Below are 26,636 nucleotides of genomic sequence, written 5' to 3'. Positions count from 1 at the left end.
TAAGACCGAGGGGCATTGCAGTAGTACCATACTTGGACGACATTCTAATACAAGCGTCGTCCCTTTCCAAAGCAAAGGCTCATACAGACATCGTTCTGGCCTTTCTCAGATCTCACGGATGGAAGGTGAACATAGAAAAAATGTTCTCTGTCTCCGTCAACAAGAGTTCCCTTCTTGGGAACAATAATAGATTCCTTAGAAATGAGGATCTTTCTGACAGATGTCAGAAAGTCAAAACTTCTAAGCGCTTGTCAAGTTCTTCATTCTGTTCCACGTCCTTCCATAGCTCAGTGCATGGAAGTAGTAGGGTTGATGGTTGCAGCAATGGACATAGTTCCTTTTGCGCGAATTCATCTAAGACCATTACAACTGTGCATGCTGAAACAGTGGAATGGGGACTATACAGACTTGTCTCCAGTGATTCAAGTAGATCAGAAGACCAGAGATTCACTCCGTTGGTGGATATCCCTGGACCACCTATCCCAGGGAATGAGCTTCCGCAGACCAGAGTGGGTCATTGTCACGACCGACGCCAGTCTAGTGGGCTGGGGTGCGGTCTGGGAATCCCTGAAAGCTCAGGGACTATGGTCTCGGGAAGAGTCTCTTCTCCCGATAAACATTCTGGAACTAAGAGCGATATTCAATGCTCTCAGGGCTTGGCCTCAGCTTGCAAAGGCCAGATTCATAAGATTCCAATCAGACAACATGACGACTGTTGCGTATATCAATCATCAGGGGGGAACAAGGAGTTCCCTGGCGATGAAAGAAGTAACCAAAATAATACAATGGGCGGAGAATCACTCCTGCCATCTATCTGCAATCCACATCCCAGGTGTGGAAAACTGGGAAGCGGATTATCTGAGTCGTCAGACATTCCATCCGGGGGAGTGGGAACTCCACCCGGAGATTTTTGCCCAATTGACTCAATTATGGGGCATTCCAGACATGGATCTGATGGCGTCTCGTCAGAACTTCAAGGTTCCTTGCTACGGGTCCAGATCCAGGGATCCCAAGGCGACTCTAGTGGATGCACTAGTAGCGCCTTGGACCTTCAACCTAGCTTATGTGTTTCCACCGTTTCCTCTCATTCCCAGGCTGGTAGCCAGGATCAAACAGGAGAGGGCCTCAGTGATCTTGATAGCCCCTGCGTGGCCACGCAGGACTTGGTATGCAGACCTGGTGAATATGTCATCAGTTCCACCATGGAAGCTACCTTTGAGACAGGACCTTCTTGTTCAGGGTCCATTCGAACATCCAAATCTGGTCTCCCTCTAGCTGACGGCTTGGAGATTGAGCACTTGATTCTATCAAAGCGTGGGTTTTCAGATTCTGTGATTGATACTCTGGTTCAGGCCAGAAAACCGGTAACTAGAAAGATTTACCATAAAATATGGAAAAGATATATCTGCTGGTGTGAATCCAAGGGATTCCCTTGGAATAAGATAAACATTCCTAAGATTCTTTCCTTTCTGCAAGAAGGTTTGGATAAAGGATTATCTGCGAGTTCTGTAAAGGGACAGATTTCTGCTTTATCTGTCTTACTACACAAACGACTGGCAGCTATGCCAGATGTTCAAGCATTTGTTCAGGCTCTGGTTAGGATCAAGCCTGTTTTTAGACCTTTGACTCCTCCCTGGAGTTTAAATTTAGTTCTTTCAGTTCTTCAAGGGGTTCCGTTTGAACCTCTACATTCCATAGATATTAAGTTGTTATCTTGGAAAGTTTTGTTTTTGGTTGCTATTTCTTCTGCTAGAAGAGTTTCAGAGTTATCTGCTCTGCAGTGTTCTCTGCCCTATCTGGTGTTCCATGCAGATAAGGTGGTTTTGCGTACTAAGCCTGGTTTTCTTCCAAAGGTTGTTTCTAACAAAAATATTAACCAGGAGATAGTTGTACCTTCTTTGTGTCCGAATCCAGTTTCAAAGAAGGAACGTTTGTTACACAATTTGGACGTAGTCTGTGCTCTAAAATTCTATTTAGAAGCTACAAAAGATTTCAGACAAACATCTTCTCTGTTTGTCGTCTATTCTGGTAAAAGGAGAGGTCAAAAAGCGACTTCTACCTCTCTTTCCTTTTGGCTTAAAAGCATCATCCGATTGGCTTACGAGACTGCCGGACGGCAGCCTCCTGAAAGAATCACAGCTCACTCCACTAGGGCTGTGGCTTCCACATGGGCCTTCAAGAACGAGGCTTCTGTTGATCAGATATGTAAGGTAGCGACTTGGTCTTCACTGCACACTTTTGCCAAATTTTACAAATTTGATACTTTTGCTTCTTTGGAGGCTATTTTTGGGAGAAAGGTTTTGCAAGCCGTGGTGCCTTCCATTTAGGTAACCTGATTTGCTCCCTCCCTTCATCCGTGTCCTAAAGCTTTGGTATTGGTTCCCACAAGTAAGGATGACGCCGTGGACCGGATAAATTACTTTCTCCAACGGTGTGTCCGGTCCACGGCCCGCCCTGGTTTTTTAATCAGGTCTGATGAATTATTTTCTCTAACTACAGTCACCACGGTACCATATGGTTTCTCCTATATTTTTCCTCCTGTCCAAAACGGAAATGTACTTTAGCATATTTTACTCTCTAAAAATAACCATACTTGTATTAAACGGACTATCCTAATCAAAATCAAATTTTCATGATTCAGATAGGGCAGGACATTTTAAATAACTTTCTAGTTTACTTTTATCATATTTGCTTTGATTTCTTGGTATTCTTTGTTGAACGCTAAACCTAGGCAGGCTCATATGCTAATTTCTAAACTCTTGAAAGGCCGCCTCTTGTCTTGGTGCATTTTGACAGTTTTTCCACCTCTAGACAGTGCAAGTTCACGTGTGTCATATAGATAACGTGTTCACTCCCATGGAGATATTTATGAGTCAGAATGGATTAGCTAAAATTCAAGTCTGTCAAAAGAACTGAGGTAAGGGGGCAGTCTGCAGAGGCTTAGATACAAGGTAATCACAGAGGTAAAAAGTGTATTAAAATAACCGTGTTTGTTATGCAAAACTGAGGAATGAGTAATAAAGGGATTATCTATCTTTTTAAACAATAAAAATTCTGGAGAAGACAGTCCCTTTTTAAAGGACACAAATCCCAAATGTTTTCTTTCATGATTCAAATACAGCATACAGTTTTTTAAGAAACTTTCTGAGTTACTTATACTATAAAATTTTCTTCATATTAGTGGTACCCTTTGTTGTAGAGAATACCTAGGTAGGTATGTGTACACATCTCGAGAACTGTACGGCAGCAGCTTTGCAAAAATGTGTTAGATGGCAACAGTGTTTTCACAATGTGTAACATTTGTTCAAATCATTCTTGTTACAGCAGCTGCCATGTGCATGCTCCTGAGCCTTCCAACCTGCTTTTCAACAAAGGATACCAACAGAGCAAAGTAAATTGGATAAAAGGAAATTTCTTAAAATTGTACACTCTATTTGAATCATGAAAGAAATAAAAATTGGGTTGATGTCCCTTTGTACAGTTCCTAATTACAGGGTTCAGTTGAAGCCGTAGCTATAGGCTACCTATACAGAAGGAAAATGTAGTTTTATTGCAGATCATTTTAATTTGTTTACAAAACTCTCTTTTTTTTTTTTATTACATGACAAACGTCAGTAGCGCAACTAAGCATAGATGCGGATCACAAATGTTCTGTAAACAAAATGTTCTGGCATATCATTTTGTAGACTATTCTTTGAAGGCAATTTTATTCTCTGTGGTAAAAAAGGAAACCCTGCAGTGTTAAAATGCTTAGCTCCTTTAAAATCTAATGTATAATCATTTTTCCTTTTGTGCCAGCTGCCGTAGGATTACGAATATTCCCTTGTAATGCTGTATTGACGTGCTCAAGTGCAACTATGAAATGTTAGCTTCATGAAGAAATAGATTGGGGTGTGATTCATCCCACGTAATATGCCTAATATGTCACTTTAACACTGGTTATAGATGCTGTGTGTTTTATTGCTGTGTCACAATTTTATTTAGGGCGTCACAGTGGTGGTTTGTCACTGAAGGCTGTGCTCCCCCAACAGTTCGGCTTCTGAAAGTGTCTCATGTAAAGACGTCTCTGCAATATACATTTTGCAAAGTTTGTGTTATAAAATGAAGTGATTTGTGCAATGTTGCTTTGCTTTATTTTTAAAGGGATTCTAAACGTTAAAAAATGATTACAATTTATACGCAGCTCTAATATGAAAAGGCAGCACAAACGGCTTTCTTTTACTAGGTCTAAAAATATATTCTTTATAATGCGTTTGGTCATTTTTATATGGATTATGTTCTACACACTGCAATTATTAAAGGGACAGACAAAAAGAGCATACCATTTTAAACAACTTTCCAATTTACTTCTGTTATCAAATCTGCTTTGTTTTCTTGGTATCTTTTATTGAAGAGTAAAGCTAGGTAGGTTCATAAGAGCTCAGGAGGGTGCACGTCTCTTTAGTACTCTATAGCAGCAGTGTTTTGCAACATTATTTGTAGCTTTGTTATCCAATGTTGCAAAAAACTGCAGCTATAGTGTACTAAAGACACGTGCACACTCCTGAGCTCTTATGAGCCTATCCAGTTTTACTCTTCAATAAAAGATACCAAGAGAATGAAGCAGATTTGATAACAGAAGTGAATTGGAAAGTTGTTTAAAATTATATGCTCTATTTGAATCATGAAAGTTTAATTTTTACTTTAATGTCCCTTTAAGTTGCAATGTCATCATATATAAAGCTTTACGGTCCCTTTTAATGTTTGTGCTTTTTGTATCAGAGCATGCGTTCCTTATCATTCCTACTTGCTACCAGCCTCTCACTATTGCTTTCACACCAACCTCTGCTCAGTGCATTGGTTATGCTCAGTATTTCCTGTCCTTTTAGTATTGCATGGAATTCTGAGAGACTTTTTCAATTCACGTCTATTGTCAAAGTTACTTTGTTCTCTTAGTAATCGTTTTTGAAAATCATACTTGGGCAGGTTCAGGAGCAGAAATGCACTACTTGGAACGCTAGCTGGTGATTGGTTGCTGCACACATATGTCTTATCATTGGCTCACCAGATGTGTTCAGTTAGGTCCCAGTAGTACCTAAGTGTTAAATCACATAGCACTATGCAAACAACAGAGCAATAATTAAATGTTTTAGCACATTAGACCGTTTTCTTTTAGCACTTTTATAGCCCTATAACAACCATGAAGTAGAAGGAAAAAAAACCCTATGCTTTAGTATGTAATGAGCACAGCTCAAGAGAGCTCCCACTACCCAATCAGACTATATCAGCCTAAACTAGCCCCTCTGCCTTTCACCATCTGTCTGTTAATTGCTAGAACGATCACATTACTGCAGATGCCTCTTCTGTGAGAGAAGTGACACTTATGTTGATGATCTGTTCCTCCAGCTTTCTGTGTTGAAGATTTAGGTTGGACAGAGTTTATAATCATATAGTTGTTTGTTTATTTCAATGTCTGCTAAAATGAGATGGAGTACACTGAATCTTTCATGGTGCATGAACAATAGTAGCTTTAGATGAATTGTTACTTGCCTTTAAACATGTCTTCTAGAAGGATCGTTTTCTATTAGAATCATATGGTTGTAATATAAAATGTTTTTGCTGGAATAAAATGCAATATACTTTCATTATTTTATTTGTTCCCTTTTCCTGTAATTTAACTCTTTATGTTTAAAGTCCCTTTAGCATTGCTATATTCTACACAGCTATTGTTTGCACACTTTATCTTTCATTCTGCTAAGCAAAAGAGATTAGATAACAAAAATTAAACTTACAGCATGGCAATGCCCATTATTTTATGGAAACCACTCTTTTACATGCATGTCTCCTATATCAGTGTTTCTCAACCGTAGCCCTTAAAGGGGCACTAAACCCAGAAAAAAACGTATCTTCTACCAAAATATCGATTTATTTCGAATAGTTATGTCATTAGCATTGTTTGTCAAAGTATTACCGTTCATTAGTAATCTTATATCAAAAATAGATATATTTCCAAACCCACCAACAGCTATTATTTTCTAACCTCAAATCCTGAACGATAACCCAGGTTATCAAAATGGTGATTTTTTGAGGCTATGCGCATGCAAGATATCCCGGCACGTCATACTCTACGTCACTCACAGCAGGCAGGCAGACCCGGCGTATCAAAATTAGACAGAGCAGATGAATACGCTGAAGCAGGTAAGAGCTGAGCGCTGCACTGTGAGAATCTCCCCAACAACGAGCATTTATTCTTTATTTATAGCACATTATGAAAAATTATGAATGAAACACATATTAATTTCAGTAGAAAAGATATATTATATACCTTACTTTATTTTAAACTTAGCACCTAATTTGAAAATATGTCAGGTATAAATTTACTAAATTGATAATTGATATTCTAATTTATCCTAAGCCTACATTACTGCATACACAAATACGTATCTAAAGTTAAAAAACATCATTTGCTAATAAGAGTCAACCTTCAAAAGCGCATGTGTGTCTTTCTACTGTATGTGTAAGTGTGATATCAGGGATGCGAATCAATGGATTGCAACGCGCATGTGCATGGTGACAACATTGTCACATTATGATATGCACGAAATAGGAATATTATTGGAAATTGGATTTGGTCGTGCACAGCCCATATTAGAGGGTTGGCTATAATGACGTCATCTGCAAAAAATATTATTTCATTTTATAGCGTTTCTAAAGATCGTTGAACTGTGAAATTAGGTAGGTGATGAAATATACACGTTATTGATTGTAAATTAATGTTCAGGTTGTGGCAAAAAATGTAAAGTTTTGGAATCCTTTAAGTTCCCCCAACAGGCCAGGTTTTCATTATAACTGAACCAATGTACAGGTGAAGTAATCAGCTGAGCAGTAACACCATGGTTACTAACTTGCTCTCACCCATCAGCTGATTATTTCACCTGTGCACTAGTTCAGCTGTAATGAAAGCCTGGCCTGTGGGGGGTACTTGAGGACCGTGGTTGAGAAACAATGTTCTATATAATGATATATGGCTGCCATGTGTTAATAGCAAATATATTTAATTATAATGTAAAATTCCCAGCAGCAATTATTCAAATGAGTAGATAATAATAATAATAATAATATATATATATATATATATATATATATATATATATATATATATATTTGTTTTATTTATTTCCCCCCCAAAACGGTGGATTTTGATTTGACGTTAACTGGGAAGAAAAACAACAGGGTTGGTGCTACATCCCTGTCATTAACAATAGTTACTTGATTCTGATCAAGATCATACCTGAAATAGGATTTCCTAAATGTAAGGCAACTCAGCTGAATTTTTCCTTCTTAGTACAAGCATTAAACTTTCTCTAGATTTGACTGTTGTTGGTAATACAGGAGAAAGAGAAATCTGGACAACAAAACAGGTGGTAGTTTGGCCTGGCCTTGTTGACAGTGGGAGCCATTTTGGTTTAATAAAGGGATAGAGCAGTTGTATTTGAATTATTTATTGTTTTGTATTTTTTGCAATATTCATGTGCAGGTGGAGAATACATGTAAACAGTGTCTGCTTGATGTATGAGCTAATGGCCATGTGATTAATATTGGGGGGGGGGGGGATTTCTTGAGTGAGAATTTTTTATTAACAACTGTTACTTTAAAAGGTTTTGAATTGAAGAATAATTTTAAGAGAAAATTTGTTTTTGTGCTGACAGCATATCAGTAGACTATAATATGTGCCACATTAAAGCTGAGGAAGCAAAATATGGTATTATCCCTCTTAAGCTTCATGGTAAAAAACTGGGGCAAGAAATGTAATAAAAAATGTGCCACATTTGCTTGTTTGCTCCTGTTGTTGTGTACAGCTGTAGTACCGGCTACAGTACTATATATTTAAATGTATTATAAATAGAATTAGAAGCAGTCCCAATGTTTATTTTGTTTGCAGAAATGGTCCTTTTACAAGTTTACCACAGCGTGTGTAATAATGTTATTGCTGTAACCTTCTGCTGAAATATTGCAGTGTAAAACATAAGATAATTTATCCGTTTGAAGTAGGTTGAGGCAAAGGGGGGTTGGCGGTATGGGTTTTTGTTTTGGGGGGAGGGAAATTCTGCGGGCGAGAGCCGCTCGAAATTGAAGTGGGGGGGGAGGGGCGAAATTTCTAACAAGTGGCATACGCTTTACAAAGGTGACAATTGAGAGTTAACAATTGAGAATTGAGAGATTAGTATTAGACTCACGGGGAGATGAAGATTATTGCATTTAAGTTGTGTAAAATAATAGTAGGCAAGGTGTCAGAAAAGGCTTATTGTAAGGGTAAAATAGGTCACACTTGGGTCTTTTTTTTTTTTCCTCTTCCCTCCCTTTTTAGAATGCAGAGATGGTCTACATTAGTGCCGTTCAGGAGCTTAGGGTTAATTTAAATAAGGTCTAGATTAGTGAGCATGGTATTATGCCACCATATGACTCAATAAGGAGGAGTAATTAGAGCAGGCGCCCAATATGACTAATGTATCTCTACAAACTAAGCGGAAAAGATCCTGTATTATAGTAGGGTAGAAACTTATGAGAGTAATGTGTGGCGTTAGGGTAAGATACGTTGATATGGACTGCTATAAATAAAAAGCGTAATGGCTGTTAACAACAACAACACATGGAAATGTACAGCCAAAGATATGACAGAAGGACAAGTGTATAATGTACCCAGGGGGAAAAAAAAAAAATAGGGTGGAAAGGGTAAATAAATATGTTTGGACCATTGAGAATGTGTCAAAAGGTAGTGCTATATCTATATGCAGGATATAAAGGGGTGTACTGCAAAAATACCTAGATGAGCCTGAATTTTAACCTGTTGTGCTTCCTGGCTCACGCAGAAAAACAAATAGATAGTTTAAGCATAGAATTTGAATCCTCAGTAAAATGTACATGAACATGTAACAATAAACAGCTAACAAAATACTTTGCAGTCTTAGAATAATCCTAGAGGAAAATAAAAAAGATTTTAATATAACAGAAGAGCTATGCAGGTAATAGTGGGCTAAAGCGTCATATGTAAAATTAATAACAGGCTTAGCGGGTTGAGGAAATTTATCGGAGTGATCAGCTCCCATAAAAATGTCCTGAGAAAAAGTACCCACAGCTAGGATCAGGCAGGGATTCCGAGGTTTGTCTACAGGGAGTCCTGTCCTGGGAGAATAGAGAAGGGTTGTTAACCTATGCCGGTATCTACAAAAGTCCCGGTAGTGTCTCTGGGTGTTGGAGCTTTCAGCAGGGCATCAAGTTGCCGTCTAACAGGCCTCATTACTATTTTATAGGGACGTGTTGGTAGTCTTCGGGCAGATTGTATGCCTGAAAGGCAGAGTAGGGCACGCATCTGGTGTGCCCCACCTCTATAGGTCTCGGTCTAATTAGTGCGGTATCTTTTTTAACCCTCAAAGCACAGGGGATCAATCTGAGACGTTGTGCTCTTTTGTCAAGTGAGCTAATAAGGGGCACTGAAACTCTGCACGAGCCTGGGAGGCCGGCCGCATCACTCCCGGTGTCAGCAGATGGCCTAGCCGAGATGTACCTGACTGCTGCAGGGTAATGATGTTGTGTCTCATACACAGCTGCTTCACATGGAGGGGTACCAAAGCAATCCTGCTGCCCCTCAATCCAGAACTCATTCCGCTTCAATTTTCTGTCGTGGGAAGAGGAGGGGGTATGTGTACCATCAGAGGAAGGTAAGATTCCATCAAAAAGGGAAGCTTCAGATCTGCGTACCCTGCAGAGGGAAGATAGATCCGTAAACCGGAGGTCCATTTTGTTCTCTAATTCCTGTAGGAGGGATCGTATCATTATGCTCAAGTCCTCCATAGCAAAGTAGTGACCCAAGTGTGATATGCTCCGTAAATGGGCTGACTTTGTTTATGGACCTTATCCGCTTGGTTTCTCCGTGAGCTGTTACTTCTCAATTGTCAGGAGCTGAGTAGAAGGGGGGTTCAGAGGCCCAAGACGGTGAAGCGGCCCTCAATGCAAAAATGATTCTAGATTTAGTAGGGAGTGAGAGGGCGTAACAAAACATTTCAATTATAATCAGTTATTACCTTCAAATACAGATTCCATTAGACGTTAATGTCTGAAAATTCCACATTCAAAAGTTGACATTTAATAAAGTGAAGCATTTGCTTTTGTAAAAGCAAATTATTAATATTAAACAAATGTGAGCAATATTTATTATTTTTAACTTGCTTGTTGAATCATTTGCCCAGTCCTCCTAGGCTGCATATAAGCTCTCTTACAAAACGGAGCTAACTTTCAGATAAATATTGCATAAAGCAAGCTTCTAATAGATTTAATTTGTGTTCTGTGTTTTAATTAACAAGGAACACTAAAGTGCAGCACACAAACAACTTTCCTATTCACTTCTGTTATCAAAATGTGCACAATATTTTTATATGAACAAGCTTCTACTGATTATGTGCAAGAGTTCACAGAATATATGTATGTGCATTTTGTGATTGGCTGATGACTGTCACATGATGGGAAGGAAAATTTAACTAACATTTGTCCAAAAAAAAATATACTACTTATTTAAAATTCAAATGAAGGGCTCTATTCACAAAGAGATTAATTGCAGGTGAATTGTAGGTGATTTGAAATCTTTTGTTAACTATGCATAGTTAAAGGGACATGAAACCCAATTTTTTTCTTTCATGATTCAGATAGACTACAATTTTAAACAACTTACCTATTTACTTCTATTATTTAATTTGCTTCCTTCTCTTGTTATCCTTTGCTGAAAGTTTTATCTAGGCAAGCTCAGGAGCAGCAAAGAACCTAGGTTCTAGCTGCTGATTGGTGGTTGCACATATATATATATATATATATATATATATATATATATATATATATATATATATATATATATATAGATTATGATTGGCTCACCCATGTTTTCAGTTAGAAACCAGTAGTGCATTGCTACTTCTTCAATAAATGATACCAAGAGAATGAAACAAATTAGATAATAGAAGTAAATTAGAAAGTTCTTTAGAATTGTATTCTCTATCTGAATCATGAAAGAAATATTTTGAGTTTTAGGTCCCTTTAATGCTGCTTACAATTCACCTGCAAATTCTCCCATTTTAGGTTAATTCTATTCATCATCACTATGCAATGTGCAGGGCTAACTCAGTTCTTATATACATAAATGCTTATGCCACCAGTGCACATAAAAAATCTTGGGTCAACAATTTTCCCTATAGTCAGTTTTTGAGGCTGAGGAAAAATTGCTCAATCTCGATGACTTTGAAAATGAAGCAAAAAGGGTACAAAGTGGAATTGTTAAGGGGGCTAGAGAAAAGGCACATGACAGAAATACTTGTTCATCACCAAAAGGAAACTATTAACATAAGGAGATTAAACAAATTAAAGGGACACTGTACCCAAAAATTTTCTTTCATGATTCAGATAGAGCATGAAATTTTAAGCAACTTTCTAATTTACTCCTTTTATCAAATTTTCTTCATTCTCTTGGTATCTTTATTTGAAATGCAAGAATGTAAGTTTAGATGCCGGCCCATTTTTGTGAACAACCTGGGTTGTCCTTGCTGATTGGTGGATAAATTCATCCACCAATAAAAAAGTGCTGTCCAGAGTACTGAAACCAATAAAAAGCTTAGATGCTTTCTTTTTCAAATAATGATAGCAAGAGAACGAAGAAAAATTGATAATAGGAGTAAATTAGAAAGTTGTTTAAAATTGCATGCTCTTTCTGAATTACAAAAGAAAAAAATTTGGGTTCAGTGTCCCTTTAAGTAATGGTTCAGAGGAGAATGCACCAGTTAGATTAATTACAACCTTTAATAAGGGAGCAGGTGCTTTGAAGAACATCCTAAAGAAACACTGGCCTATACAGCAAATCCTCTACTGGGGCCTTCTATAGGAGTTAACCCACAGATTACCTTCAGGAAAGGGAGAAGCCTTAACAATCTACTAGCCCCAAGTAAATTAAGGGTTGATGGATTGACAGACAGGAAGGATAATTGGTTAACAAGTTGGAAGGGGACCCTAAAATGTGCTAATGCAATTTGTGTAATCATATAAATCGGTCATCTAATTTCTCAAACTCGGATGGATCAGAGATTTTTGACATTACCTTTAAGAGTAATTGTGATTCCACTTTTGTGGTTTATCTGCTGCAATGTGGTTGTGGCCTATTATATGTAGGCTGCACAAAAAGAAAGATCAGACAGAGGGTTAATGACCATATATATAATATAAAAGAGAAATCAACTAAACTCAGTGTTCCCAAGCATTTCTTAGAATACCATAATTGTAATACTGCGTCTTTAAGAGTACAGGTGATAGATTGGGTCCCACCAAAAAGTCAGGAAAGGCTTTTAAAATTAAGGAGACTTGAAACATATTGCATTTATAAACTGAAATGTTTGTCTCCAAGGGATATGAATGTTGATGTTGACATTGCTGCTCATATGTAGAATGCGTTTTTTTAATTATGTATGTATGTGATGTTTATTTCATTTGTAGATTATGGGTATTATGTTTTTTCATGAGTTTATGTTTTATATGTTTTTTTATCATATAAGAAGTGCATTTTAGATATTTAACATTGTTAACTATGTAATAGTCACCTATGAATAGTGAAAAGCCTGATAAGGGTTCTCTGGAAGAATATAATAAGTGCAGTTTGAATATTATAATTAAAGAATAATAATAAAGCGCCACCAGATTCCGCAAGGTTATCCATGGGTACAAAGATATAAGTACAATGGTGAAACAATACAATATAAGACAACATTTTTCAGACAAATACAGGGGGAATTGAGGGCCTTATTCCCATGGGAATTTACAATCTAGATGGGTAGGAGGATGGGAAACAGGAGGTGGGACTGCAAAGGTGAGAATGATGTTTAGTGAGGAGTTAGATGAGTGCAACTGTTGGTTAAGTGAAATTCATTTGATAGCGAGTTGGGCGATAAGCTTCCTTGAAAAAAAAGAGAACGAAGAAAAAAATGATAATAGGAGTAAATTAGAAAGTTGCTTAAAATAACATGCTCTATCTGAATCATGAAAGAAAAAAATTGGGTTTAGTGTCCCTTTAAACACACAATTCTGACTCTGACATACAAGGCCCTCAACTGCATTGCTCCCCTTTATATCTCAGACCTTGTCTCCAGATACTCTCCCTTCTGGCTCCCATCTTGTGGAACTCTCTGCCTCACTCCACAAGACTCTCCCTTAGTTTTGAAAGCTTCAAGCGCTCCCTAAAGACTCTACTGTAATAATACTGTGTTTAGTTGTCCTTTAGTTTTAAAGGGGATGATCTTACTGGGATAAATTTACTGGAATATTTAAAAATGTATTTCTATATTCACTGGAGATGGGGTGGATTTAAAAATATGTGCTGCTTATGTAGGAAACAATTAGGCTGAGGTTTGTGTCTGTGCAGTTTGTGGGGATAGAAAAATATGCTGCTGTAGCCACACGCTAACAGAAATTGGCAGGAAGGGCACTATACGTGGCTCTATCAGCCAGTCCATGCTAATGTTCTAAATGTGTGTGTTTGCTTTTTTTTCTAGCTAAAAATAATCTCATATAATAGTAAAAAAATCGCTACACCCAGGAATTATTTATTCAAATGTCAACATTTATTTTTTAACCAATTATTTTATGCTAAATTTGGAATATTACAAAATTAAATGTATTACTATTTTACGATTTTAAATGTACAAATACAGAAAAGAATTGACGTTAAAGAGAAATGATAGTTAATCCTTACGAGTACTTTTTTTATTTTTTTTATTGAAGGATATACACATTTGTGCAGAGAACAATATTTAAGTTAAACAGCCATCAAATTACACAACATAAAGTTTACAATCTGTCCCATCATATGCCACATTAAAATGAAAAACAATAATTTATTTCCTAATTTTATGATGTTTTAACAATGAGGAAAAATACAAATAATTAATCATTCTCTTGTAAATAATACATCAATTTCCCAACAATTATACATTTAAGTAGTCAAAAATAATCCTTTTCAAGGACCTATGCCTTGTTAGGAAACACCAAATAGAACTATTTTACACATAAGATATAGCAATTTTAAACATAAGCAGTGTCACTTGATTACATGAAATTGTTGCCATATAGGACTCAATTTATCAAGCAAGGCCGGACATATTCGCCCCTGTTCGCCCAGCTCTCCTCAGGCAGGCACCAATCCGCTGCCGTAAAGTAAGATTGCACACTACTAGCGCTATTTTGCGCTCGCGTGCAATCCAACGCGCAGGCAGTAGCTGTCAATCTCCACCGGTCGGATGAGACCGGGGAGATTTAAATTTTCCATCTAAGAGGTGGCGAAGAGATTAGGAAAGCAGCGGTTTGATGACTGCTGTTTGATAAATCATGACTGCAGGTTCTCTTGTGAGAACCTGCAGTCATATGGAAGAGAAGGGCTTGATAAATCGAGCCCATAATGTGCATCCTGGAAGACTTCCTTAGCTGTCTTCAAGCCTGCAGATATTTTTTTTTTTAAATGAAAGCCTATCCCCCCAACTACCCCTTGTGCTCGCTCCGGTTTGTAGGGATTAAACACATAATAGCGTAATGAACTTGGTAAAAACAAAATAGTGTTTTATTTTTATACTAGAACAAACCTTTAAATAATGCAGGGAAGATATAGCGAATCGTTGTGCTTCTGCGTCTCTCCAGATGATGGTATATTTGGTCATCCTATCAGGAGTAGTTAAAAATGCTGATGCTCCAATCACTGGCCATTTACTGAAGCAGAGCTTTGAAGTGCAACTTTGACAATGTGCTTTTCTAAAAGAGTTAAATACATATTACAAGAATGGAATTTTAGTTTTATACTAAAATGTCCCTTTATTTATTTAAATGTTAACTAGTGTTAGTGCATCACTTTTTCAATGCTTTGAATAGATTGGTTTAATCATTGTCTGATAATTTAAATATGGAAATATATGAGAGATTTTAAATAACTTCATGTTTACTGCTCATGAATTGTAGCAACACAGCTGCCAGACCAGATTTAGACCAGTCCTAGTCTATTTGGTATGTTAATTTAATTGCAGGTGTTGGACTAACTTAAACCTTAAAATGTTGTTAGTCCAAATTTAACTGTCATGGCTCAGATAGAGTATGCAGTTTAGAGAGACTTTTTAATGTACTTTAGTAAGCAAATATACTTTATTGTATTGGTATCCTTTGTTGAAAAACATCTAGATAGGCCCAAAGCAGCAATTCACATTCAGCATTTTTTATTTTTTACATCTATATGCTCCTTTCACTGTGATTCTGAATTTAAAAAAAATAAATATATATATACATTCTTTTGCTCTCTAGGTAGCAACTTTGGAAGTTTAAATGAGCAATCAAAGATGAAGATGCAGGAACAGCGTCCAAATAAGTTAAAAGTCCAACTTTTATAGAACACAGTTTAAAAACATTCCGGGACACTCATAGCTCATACACACCGGAGCTGCACTCCAATACATTTCCTGCCTCACAGACACTTGGGGCGCGATCCGATATCGATCGCAGTTTGCGGCGCAAGCGAGGGAACCGGCGTCGCCCGCAGTTTCAGCTCGCAACTCGAGCCATCCCATATAGGTCGCCGTCAGATGCTAACGTGCCGTAAGTCTCACAAACCAGCGATGTCCAGAAATCTGCGTAAGTACAAATTTCTGGCGTCGCCAGTGACTTGCGCCACGTTAGAATCTGCCGGCGCCTATAAAACCTGACTAAAGTCTAAAACACCCGCACTGTCTAACACGCCTCCCTAACATAGCCCGCACTGTCTAACACGCCTCCCTAACATAGCCCGCACTGTCTAACACGCCTCCCTAACATAGCCCGCACTGTCTAACCCTCTATCCGCTATCCCCCCTCACTAGCCTAACAATAAAAAAGCTATTAACCCCTAAACCGCCGCTCCCGTACCCCGCCGCCAGCTATATTATATCTATAACCCCCTAAAGTGAGCCCCTAACACCGCCGCCATCTATATTAAAATTATTAACCCCTAATGTAAGCCCCTTACACCGCCGCCATCTCTATTAAAATGATTAACCCCTAATTTAATCTACCTACCCCGCCGCCAGCTATATTATCTATATTAACCCTAAGTATATTATAGTTAATATAGTTATTACAGATATATATTAACTATATTAACCCTAATTATATTAGGGTTAATATAGTTACTATAGTATTTATATTAACTATATTAACTCTATCTAACACTAACACCCCTAACTATATTTATATTAAATTAATCTAATTAATTTATAAACTAAAATATTCCTATTTAAATCTAAATACTTACCTATAAAATAAACCCTAAGATAGCTACAATATAATTAATAATTACATTGTAGCTATGTTAGGGTTAATATTTATTTTACAGGTAAATTGTTAATTATTTTAACTAGGTATAATAGATATTAAATAGTTATTAACTATTTAATATCTACCTAGTTAAAATAATTACCCAATTACCTGTAAAATAAATCCTAACCTAAGTTATAAATACACCTACACTATCAATAAATTAAATAAAGTACAAACATCTATCTAAAAATACAATTAAATTAACTAAACTAAATTACAAAAAAAAAAAAACACTAAATTACAAAAAATAAAAAAAAGATTACAAGATTTTTAAGCTAATTACACCTATTCTAAGCCCCCTAATAAAATAATAAACCCCCAAAATAAAAAAAATTCCCTGCCCTATTCTAAATTAAACATATTTCAAAGCTCTTTACCTTACCAGCCCTTAAAAGGGCCTTTTGTGGGGCATGCCCCAAAGAATTCAGCTCTTTTGCATTCAACAAATACAATCCCCCCCCCCCCCCCATTACAACCCACCACCCACATACCCCTATTCTAAACCCACCCAAACCCCCCTTAAAAAAGCCTAACACTACCCCCCTGAAGATCTCCCTACCTTGTCTTCACCACACCGGGCCGAACTCCTGATCCGATCCGGGCGATGTCGTCCTCCAAGCGGCAAAGAAGAATTCTTCCTCCGGCGATGTCATCCTCCAAGCGGCAAAGAAGAATTCTTCCTCCGGCGACGTCTTCCTCCAAGCGGCAGCAAAGTCTTCATTCTTCCGGCGGCATCTTCAATCTTCTTTCTTCGCTCCGCCGCCGCGGAGCATCCATCCCGGCCGACTGCTAAACTTGGAATGAGGTACCTTTAAATGACGTCATCCAAGATGGCGTCCGCCGAATTCCGATTGGCTGATAGGATTCTATCAGCCAATCGGAATTAAGTTAAAAAAATCTGATTGGCTGATTGAATCAGCCAATCAGATTCAAGTTCAATCCGATTGGCTGATCCAATCAGCCAATCAGATTGAGCTCGCATTCTATTGGCTGATCGGAACAGCCAATAGAATGCGAGCTCAATCTGATTGGCTGATTGGATCAGCCAATCGGATTGAACTTGAATCTGATTGGCTGATTCAATCAGCCAATCAGATTTTTTTAACTTAATTCCGATTGGCTGATAGAATCCTATCAGCCAATCGGAATTCGGCGGACGCCATCTTGGATGACGTCATTTAAAGGTACCTCATTCCAAGTTTAGCAGTCGGCCGGGATGGATGCTCCGCGGCGGCGGAGCGAAGAAAGAAGATTGAAGATGCCGCCGGAAGAATGAAGACTTTGCTGCCGCTTGGAGGAAGACGTCGCCGGAGGAAGAATTCTTCTTTGCCGCTTGGAGGATGACATCGCCGGAGGAAGAATTCTTCTTTGCCGCTTGGAGGACGACATCGCCCGGATCGGATCAGGAGTTTGGCCCGGTGTGGTGAAGACAAGGTAGGGAGATCTTCAGGGGGGTAGTGTTAGGCTTTTTTAAGGGGGGTTTGGGTGGGTTTAGAATAGGGGTATGTGGGTGGTGGGTTGTAATGGGGGGGGGGGATTGTATTTGTTGAATGCAAAAGAGCTGAATTCTTTGGGGCATGCCCCACAAAAGGCCCTTTTAAGGGCTGGTAAGGTAAAGAGCTTTGAAATATGTTTAATTTAGAATAGGGCAGGGAATTTTTTTTATTTTGGGGGTTTATTATTTTATTAGGGGGCTTAGAATAGGTGTAATTAGCTTAAAAATCTTGTAATCTTTTTTTTATTTTTTGTAATTTAGTGTTTGTTTTTTTTTGTAATTTAGTTTAGTTAATTTAATTGTATTTTTAGATAGATGTTTGTACTTTATTTAATTTATTGATAGTGTAGGTGTATTTATAACTTAGGTTAGGATTTATTTTACAGGTAATTGGGTAATTATTTTAACTAGGTAGATATTAAATAGTTAATAACTATTTAATAACTATTATACCTAGTTAAAATAATTAACAATTTACCTGTAAAATAAATATTAACCCTAACATAGCTACAATGTAATTATTAATTATATTGTAGCTATCTTAGGGTTTATTTTATAGGTAAGTATTTAGATTTAAATAGGAATATTTTAGTTTATAAATTAATTAGATTAATTTAATATAAATATAGTTAGGGGTGTTAGTGTTAGATAGAGTTAATATAGTTAATATAAATACTATAGTAACTATATTAACCCTAATATAATTAGGGTTAATATATATAATGTAATAACTATATTAACTATAATATACTTAGGGTTAATATAGATAATATAGCTGGCGGCGGGGTAGGTAGATTAAATTAGGGGTTAATCATTTTAATAGAGATGGCGGCGGTGTAAGGGGCTTACATTAGGGGTTAATAATATTAATATAGCTGGCGGCGGTATAGGGGGATTAGATTAGGGGTTAATAATTTTTATATAGGTGGCGGCGGTGTAAGGGGTCAGATTAGGGGATAGATAAGGTAGATGGCGGCGGTTTTAGAGGCTCACAGTAGGGGGTTAGTTTATGTAGATGGCGGCGGGGTCCGGGAGCGGCGGTTTAGGGGGTAATAACTTTATTAGGGATTTCGGGGGGGGGGGGGGGGGATCGCGGTTGACAGGTAGATAGACATTGCGCATGCGTTAGGTGTTAGGTTTATTTTAGCAGATCGCGGTTGACAGGGAGATAGACATTGCGCATGCGTTAGGTGTTAGGTTTATTTTCTAGTTAGTTTAGGGAGTTACGGGGCTCCAATAGTCAGCGTAAGGCTTCTTACGGCTGCTTTTTGTGGCGAGGTGAAAATGGAGTAAGTTTTCTCCATTTTCGCCACGTAAGTCCTTACGCTGCATATTGGATACCAAACTGCGCGGGTTTGGTATACCTGCCTATGGCCCAAAAAACTGCGGGCGACGGCAGAAATATACGCGCGTAACTTCTAGCTTACGCCGTATATAGGATACCAAATCCGCGCAATTATTGGCGTCGCCGGCTTTTGCGGGCGACGATTTTTATCGGATCGACCCCTTGATCACAGATGTGCAGCTGTTCTACACGGTGTCTTATGCAACATATTATTAACTCTTTAGTTACCACATTGTACATATTTTACACAGTGACATAAAAACATTATTCATTCTAATCAGTTAGACTTTAATTATTGGCTTTTAGGTAAAGCAGTATATTATAAAATAACATGATTAGATTAAATTGTTAATTCTAAAGGAGCCAGGTAGTAATATTTTGCATATCTAGGAACTTGACTGAACTCCCTGTTGAGAATAACTAAAGTATATAAAATAAAGTATAATAACATATATTTTCAACAGAGGTTACAAAAAAAAAAAAAAATCCTTTACATAATTAAATATCAGTATATAATTTTCGAGTCCCAAATTTCATTTATCTCCTTAGGATGACCAGTTCTTTAATTATATATTCAAACACTTCCTTTCTATCAAGTTTAGCTCTATCTCTTCCTTTTTAATTAGTTTTGAAATTCAGTCTATTACTTGCAATTCAAACCATGAATGGATATTTTCCTTCACAGATTCATCCTAAGGACCCTGGGGCCTATGCACAGCGAAATGTTTCCCCACATGGGTTTTAGACTTTTCAGAATCTAAGGTTAGAAGGTGCACGCTGATATGTTCCTTTTAAAAAAACATTATACGTCCTGTATACTGAAAACCACATTACTTATATGTCAGCACATAGATAACAAACTTTGAAATACAGGTAAGATGGTATTTAATCTTATAGTTAATACCTGTGTGATTAAATCAGAATAAATCCCCAGTTTTTACATAATCATAACATTTACAGGGATGTATACCACATTTAAAAAAACAAACAAAAAAAACAACAAAAAACAAACCTGAAGGTACAAGACTACTAGATTTTGAAAAATTATTACTGACTATATTTCTAATAGTCCTTCCTCTTCTGGAAACAAATTTGATCCATTTCTCAACCACCTTGAGCTAGAAGAGGATCTCTACTTGGTAGAGATAAATGTTGCTGTATTATACTATAAATTTTATTAAACAAATAACTATACTGTGTAGAAAAAATAGTTTATTTTCATGGCAGCTTGGTCTGAAATCATCCATAAGCAAATATTTTCTATCCATGCTTATAACTCTTCTCAGATTATCCTCCAATAAGTCCTCATCATATCCCCTATGAATGACTCTAACTTTTAAATCAAGAGCGTGTTTTAAATAGTTGTATTTGTACAGTTCCCGTATAACCTCATGAAATGACCTTTTGGTATAGGTTTTTTTTTTTTATAAATTATTAGGATGGTTAGAATCATATGTCAGATATGTTAGTTCTCCCTTATGAGTATCCATCCTAATTTAAATAAAGGAAGTAGAGTGATTGATTTGAAAAGGTATAAGTGAATTTTAAATTCTTTTCAATCAAATGAACATCAACGTCCAAGATTAGTACATCATCAATGAACCCGGTATACAATTTGATATTGTTTTTATAGGGGTTTAAATAGCCAAATATTTTGAATATTTTATCCTCAAAAACAAAACGTTATGGGTTAACAAAAAGTTGACTGAGTCAGTCAATAAAACTCTCAGCTTAAAATTTGTATAGAGACTTTTCATATTGTTTGTTGGTAACTTCCACTTTGTAAGTTACCTTCAAACCATAAAAGTGCATGGTTTGTTTAAAAAAAAATAAAAGAAATTGTGTGGATACTCGCAGGCAAACCCCCTTAAAATTTACATTTAATTACAATGGTTACAAAAGGTGATAGAATTGGCAAGGGCAAAGGATTTTTCTTCACTCATTAACTATAGTCTGCTCTTTGTGTTTTGTTGTTTTTTTTGTTTTTTTTTTATGTTTCTGGTTTTTCATTCTTTGTAACTCCGTTATTTCAACCTGTTCCCTATTATGGACCAGATTACAAGTGAAACGCAAAATATGGCTTCCATGAAAGCGATAATTTGCGCTCCACTTTGTAATACCAGCACATGCAAATGTTCGCTGGTATTACAAGTTTGGTGCAATGCAAACAGGACCTCAGCATTGCAATCACAATAACGCACTTCCATAGGCTTCAATGGAGCCTCGTTCTCATGCCATGAGAACTAGCACAGCGAAGGGGGTAAGTCGCGCAGCAACTTACAACAATTACACATTAAGATATATATATGTATATACATATATATTTCTAGTGAACACTAGGAGCGCAATCACATATACAGCGCAGGTTTTGGCGCAAGCGAGGGAACCCACGCCGCCCGTAATTTCACCTCGCACATCAGGGTATTACATATACTGCACCGTCAGATGCTAAACTGGCGTAAGTAGGACAAACTGGCAATCTTCTGAAATTTGCGCAAATACACATTTTAGTCGTCGCAAGTAACTTACGCCAGTATTTTGTTCACGGAAAGTCTCAATATAGAGTAGTTTTATGCAAATTAGGCTAACACTCATAAAAATGAACCGCGATTTCATATAAAAATGCGACATGTAATTATGCTATTCAAAATTCATATATAAACCCATATATAAAGAGATGAAGGTAATACAAATATGATTTCCCATTGTTCTCTCCTCCAAGTATTGTTGATTGTTTTGAGAACAAATTTAAAGTAAATAAGCAACTATATGTCCCAAATGTGATAAAGTACCTACAAGCTCAATCCATTTGATTATGTTGTGGCTTCAAACTATTTCAAATACACAACTAAACCTTAAAAAAACAATATCATAGTATACTGTCCCTTTAACCTTGACATGCTGCTTAAATGTATGTGTTTGTTAAGGCTTCCAGGAAGTTACGTTGCTTCTTTAGTCAGTGCAAGGGTTGCTGCGCCTGCAATATGTGGCGAGATGAGAGTGGAGTAGATTTTCTGAATTCTGCGCGCGTAAGTCCTTACGCTGTATATTGGATACCAAATTGCGTGGCTGTTCTATGTTAGTCTATGGGTAAAAAAATATGTCCGAAGGGTGAAAAATATGCGTTTAACTTGTATGCTATGCCATATATGTAATACCAAAATCGCGTAAAATCTGGCGTCGCCGGCTTTTGCGGGCGACGCACCATATGTAATGGAGGCCTAGAGGGTAATGTAAAGGCACTCTGGTTAATTTTCTGAGCTCTAATTGCTACTGCGAGCTTGCGGTAGGAATAACCAGCCTCTTGTTGCTGGTTATTTATTGCGCACCTGCAAACGGGCGAATTTGCCCATTTACGGGTGCACGATAAATTAGTGCTCCACTTGTAATCTAGTCCTATATTTGTAAATAAAATTGTTTGTATTTTATTATAAATTTCTTTATCACTATAATGTTTTAAATGTACAACTTTTGGGTGCATTCCAATTGGTTTCTATTTTTTTTCTATAAACCTTGCCAACGATAATTAATGAAATTTCTAGTTTAATAGGTGAATTTCTCTTTAAGGAACTGCGTTTATTTATAAGAATTATTTCCAAAAAGATTTACAGGAATTATATTTGATCATATCTTGATTTATTAAACTTCAATCTCCATAGAATTAGAATTTATGCTTGGCCATTACATAAATAATTAAACAGCTTCATCTGACATTTATACTTAGCTGAACTTTAATTTATTTTTATTAGTAAAAGATTGTGTCTTTTTTTTTTAATCAATATTTTGTAATTTAATTTATGGATATTCAATGGCAATGCAAACTAAATAATGTATTCCCATTTGTTTTATGTAAACTTGTTTGTGCTACATGTTGTAAAAAAAAAATATATCAATTCGATTGATCAATAATAATATTTTATTTATTTATTTTTATCTTGGCAGACGTTTTCCCTAAATAGAGGAATACTCCTCTCCCACAGAGCAAGACGATGAGAATTCCCAGGCAATCGGTGGGCGCTAATAATGTGAAGTGTACCTGGCCTTGGAGCACTGACTTGATCCCCTGAGAGAGCTCAGCACAAAATGAACAAACTGAGCTTTCAGAATAATAGAGCCATGCAAGATCGACGGAGTGTTTGTGTCTTTCTCCCCAATGATGGTACCTTAAATATCATTATAAATGTGAGTTAAATAATCATCTATTTAAAAACGTAATCACTTGGCTGCAACACATTTCTGAAGTGAGCCAAAACTGTCCACTGGAATGGCTCACAAGTAGATAATGGTATCTTCTTACATCCCCATTGGGAAATCTTCATATTAGAAACTACTGAACAATTGGTTAGGGTCATCCTGAGTGCTATTTCAATGAAAAATGTCTTCCTAAATCATCTAGGAAAATGCTATCGCTGTATAAAAGAACTACAAGAAATGCAGTGCAACTATAGTGAGAATTTAAATAAATGTGTAAAGCATAAATAAGGTATATGTTACACAAAAAGCATAATAATGTGTGATAACTCTATAAAAAAACGACACAATGACAAATCATTACCTAGCAATGAGAAACAGCCAGAGAGAACCTCTTTCATTTACCTAAAAACTATATAATATAAAAGGATGAAATAGTTTTGTGCCCAAAAAATTGTTCAATATAATGCAAAAAAAAAGTATTTTCTATTGTATGGAAATAGCTTTTTTTGGACACACATCTTAGTCAAGTAAAAAACATAAATTATGCTTACCAGATGATTTCATTTCCTTCTGTACAGGTAGAGTCCACAGCTGCATTCCTTACTTGTGGGAAATACTGAACCTGGCCACCAGGAGGAGGCAAAGACACCCCAGCCAAAGGCTTAAATACCTCCCCCACTTCCCTCATCCCCCAGTCATTCTGCCGAGGGAACAAGGAACAGTAGAAGAAATATCAGGGTGAAAGAGGTGCCAGAAGAACACATTAAAATTTAGGGCCGCCCATCAGAGAACACGGGCGGGAGCTGTGGACTCTCCCTGTACAGAGGGAAAGAAAATGATCTGGTAAGCATAATTTATGTTTTCCTTCTTAATACAGGGAGAGTCCACAGCTGCATTCCTTACTTGTGGGAAATTATACCCAAGCTCTAGAGGACACTGATTGCTAATGGGAGGGCAAAAAAGGAGAGGCGGCCCCATCTGAAGGCACCACAGCCTGGAAAACCCTTTCTCCCGAAGGCTGCTTCAACAGAAGCAAAAACTTGTTAGAAATTTAGGTAAAAGAATGTAAGGAGGACCAAGTAGCTGCCCTAGCAATCTGATCCACAGGCCTCATCTTAGAGACCCAATAGGACGTCACCGCTCCCATAGAATGAGCCATAATCCTCTAAGGAGGCTTATGTTCCACTGTCTCATATGCCAAGCGGATGACACTCCTCAACTAAAGATAACAAACAAAACATCTGTCTATCCTATGCAGCCTGAAGATAGAACTCAAAGGCACAACTCAGTACTCTGTAGAAAACATTCCTTCGAGAAGAAGGAATAGGACATATGAAATGTACCATAAGTTCTCGATTGAAGTTATGAATTGACACAACCTTAGGAGAAAAAACCTAACTAGGTTCATATAACAACCATATTATCGAGGAACACCCGATAACGATGGTCGCATGGCAAGGTCGCAATCTCAGACACTTCTGCACACAGAAGCTCTAATTAGACGGAAAGGATCTCTAAGATAAAAACTTAACGTCAACCTCATGCATAAGTAGACTCATGCAAAAACTTAAAAAGAAAATCTAAGCTCCAAGGGGGAGCATCAGATCAACACATCGGCCTGATCACAGTCAGAGCCTTAACAAAAACCTGATAGGGCCAAACTTGTCTCAACAAGGAACTAGCTAAGAGGCCCTTCTCCAGACCATCCTGAGGGAAGGAAAGAGTTCTGGCAAACTTGAATAGTGTGCCAGAATGAACCACGCTCCCCTCTATGCTTACGCATTTGAAGGAGAGGCTCATAACCTCTCAGAAAACCCTCTCTTGGCTAGGACCAAGCGACAAAAAAGAATAGAATAAGCAAATGGGCCTTGTTCCATCAGATCCCTGCGACAAAGTAACCTTCCTGGAGATAGAGACGTCATCCCCACTAAATCGCGACCCCAACTTCGCGGCCGCAACAGAGCAATCCGCATCCCTGACGCCTGCTCCTGTTAAGTTCGAGCCACCACTCGAGGTAAAGAGTGATATGGCAGAAGAGGAAGAATTGTATTGAACCTCCAAGGCACAGCTAAAGCATCCATTAGCTCCGCCTGAGGATCCCTGAACCACAGCCCATCTGTGGGTAACTTGGTATAGAGACGGGATGTCCTGAGATTCCCATCCTGCGTTCCAAAAACCCCTCAGATGGATTCCTTATCCCCTATTAAAGGGAAAGACTGTAGAGAACATCTGACCCGTATAACCACACCCGGAGAGTGGATATCTGACAGTGAGCAGTAGTGGGCCTCCGCCCACAATTAAACCTGAGATACTACCTCCATAGGGATTCTCTCGTTCTCCGATGGAGATCTAACCCACCAAGAGTAAGACTAACTAGAATCTACACAATAGGGCAAAACCCAGTAGACTAAACCCTCAGAGCAAAGAGATTGCCTGAAGATCCAAAATTTACTCGGGAGAAAAACCTCCTAAACCCATGGGCCCCTCTTGGCACGCCCTCACCACCAGGACGGACTTGCGACTGTAGTCAAAACCGCCCCGGGGTGACTTAAGAAAGATGTCCCTCAGGACAAGGAAATCTGGACAAAGACACCAGAGAATGATTCTCTCACCCAGTAGTCCAGGTAAATCTGTTAACACAGATTTGAAACAGCTCCACTCCGTTGCCTCCTCATACACCGAGCCTCGCTGAGATGAGACCTGGCAAAAGGAATGAAGTCCAGATGGACCCTGTGACAAATCATCATCACTTAACATATAGCTAGCAATGGCCTGAAGGAGACCTGGTGGGCACGACCTGATGAAGCTAACTCATAACTTCACAAGTTCGATAGGCATGTCTTCCTATCTTATGAAAACTAAATCAGCATCCAGGATCCACCCTGGTGCCTACACCAGGGAACTCTGGTCTAAGTATTCTTACCTCTCTGATCGAGGAAGAGAGATGAAATCCCTAAAGGGCTTATATCAGACCAGACTATGGAAATTAAACCCGAATCGTCAAGACAAGGAAAGCTACCGTTATATCTGGACTCAGGCCACTGCCAAAAGTAAACCTAGATTCCTTCAAGGCTCTAGAAGCAGTATTGAGACCAAAAACAACAAGAGCAATGCTCTGGAAGTCGCATCCAGAAAAAGACAACCTTAGGAACCTGAAATGTTCCCTGAAGAGGAAAGAAAAGGTATGATATCCTTTCTCAACAGTGG

General features: G+C 37.7%; 1 protein-coding gene across 2 annotated transcripts in view; it reads left to right on the top strand.

Annotated features, from left to right (window-relative positions):
• The window catches only part of FRMD6 (FERM domain containing 6), a 456,357-nt gene that overhangs the window by 355,912 nt on the left and 73,809 nt on the right, over positions 1 to 26,636 (top strand). For both annotated transcript variants that reach the window (XM_053697622.1, XM_053697623.1), the window contains one exon: positions 23,178 to 23,417. In XM_053697622.1, coding sequence (XP_053553597.1) covers positions 23,319 to 23,417 — 99 coding nt within the window. In that variant the 5' untranslated portion in view covers positions 23,178 to 23,318. The remainder of the gene's footprint in view (positions 1 to 23,177; positions 23,418 to 26,636) is intronic.

Source organism: Bombina bombina, chromosome 1, assembly GCF_027579735.1.
Source record: "Bombina bombina isolate aBomBom1 chromosome 1, aBomBom1.pri, whole genome shotgun sequence".
NCBI lineage: Eukaryota > Metazoa > Chordata > Amphibia > Anura > Bombinatoridae > Bombina > Bombina bombina.
Note: the sequence above shows the minus strand (reverse complement) of the source record. Positions and strands in the feature narration are given on the sequence as shown.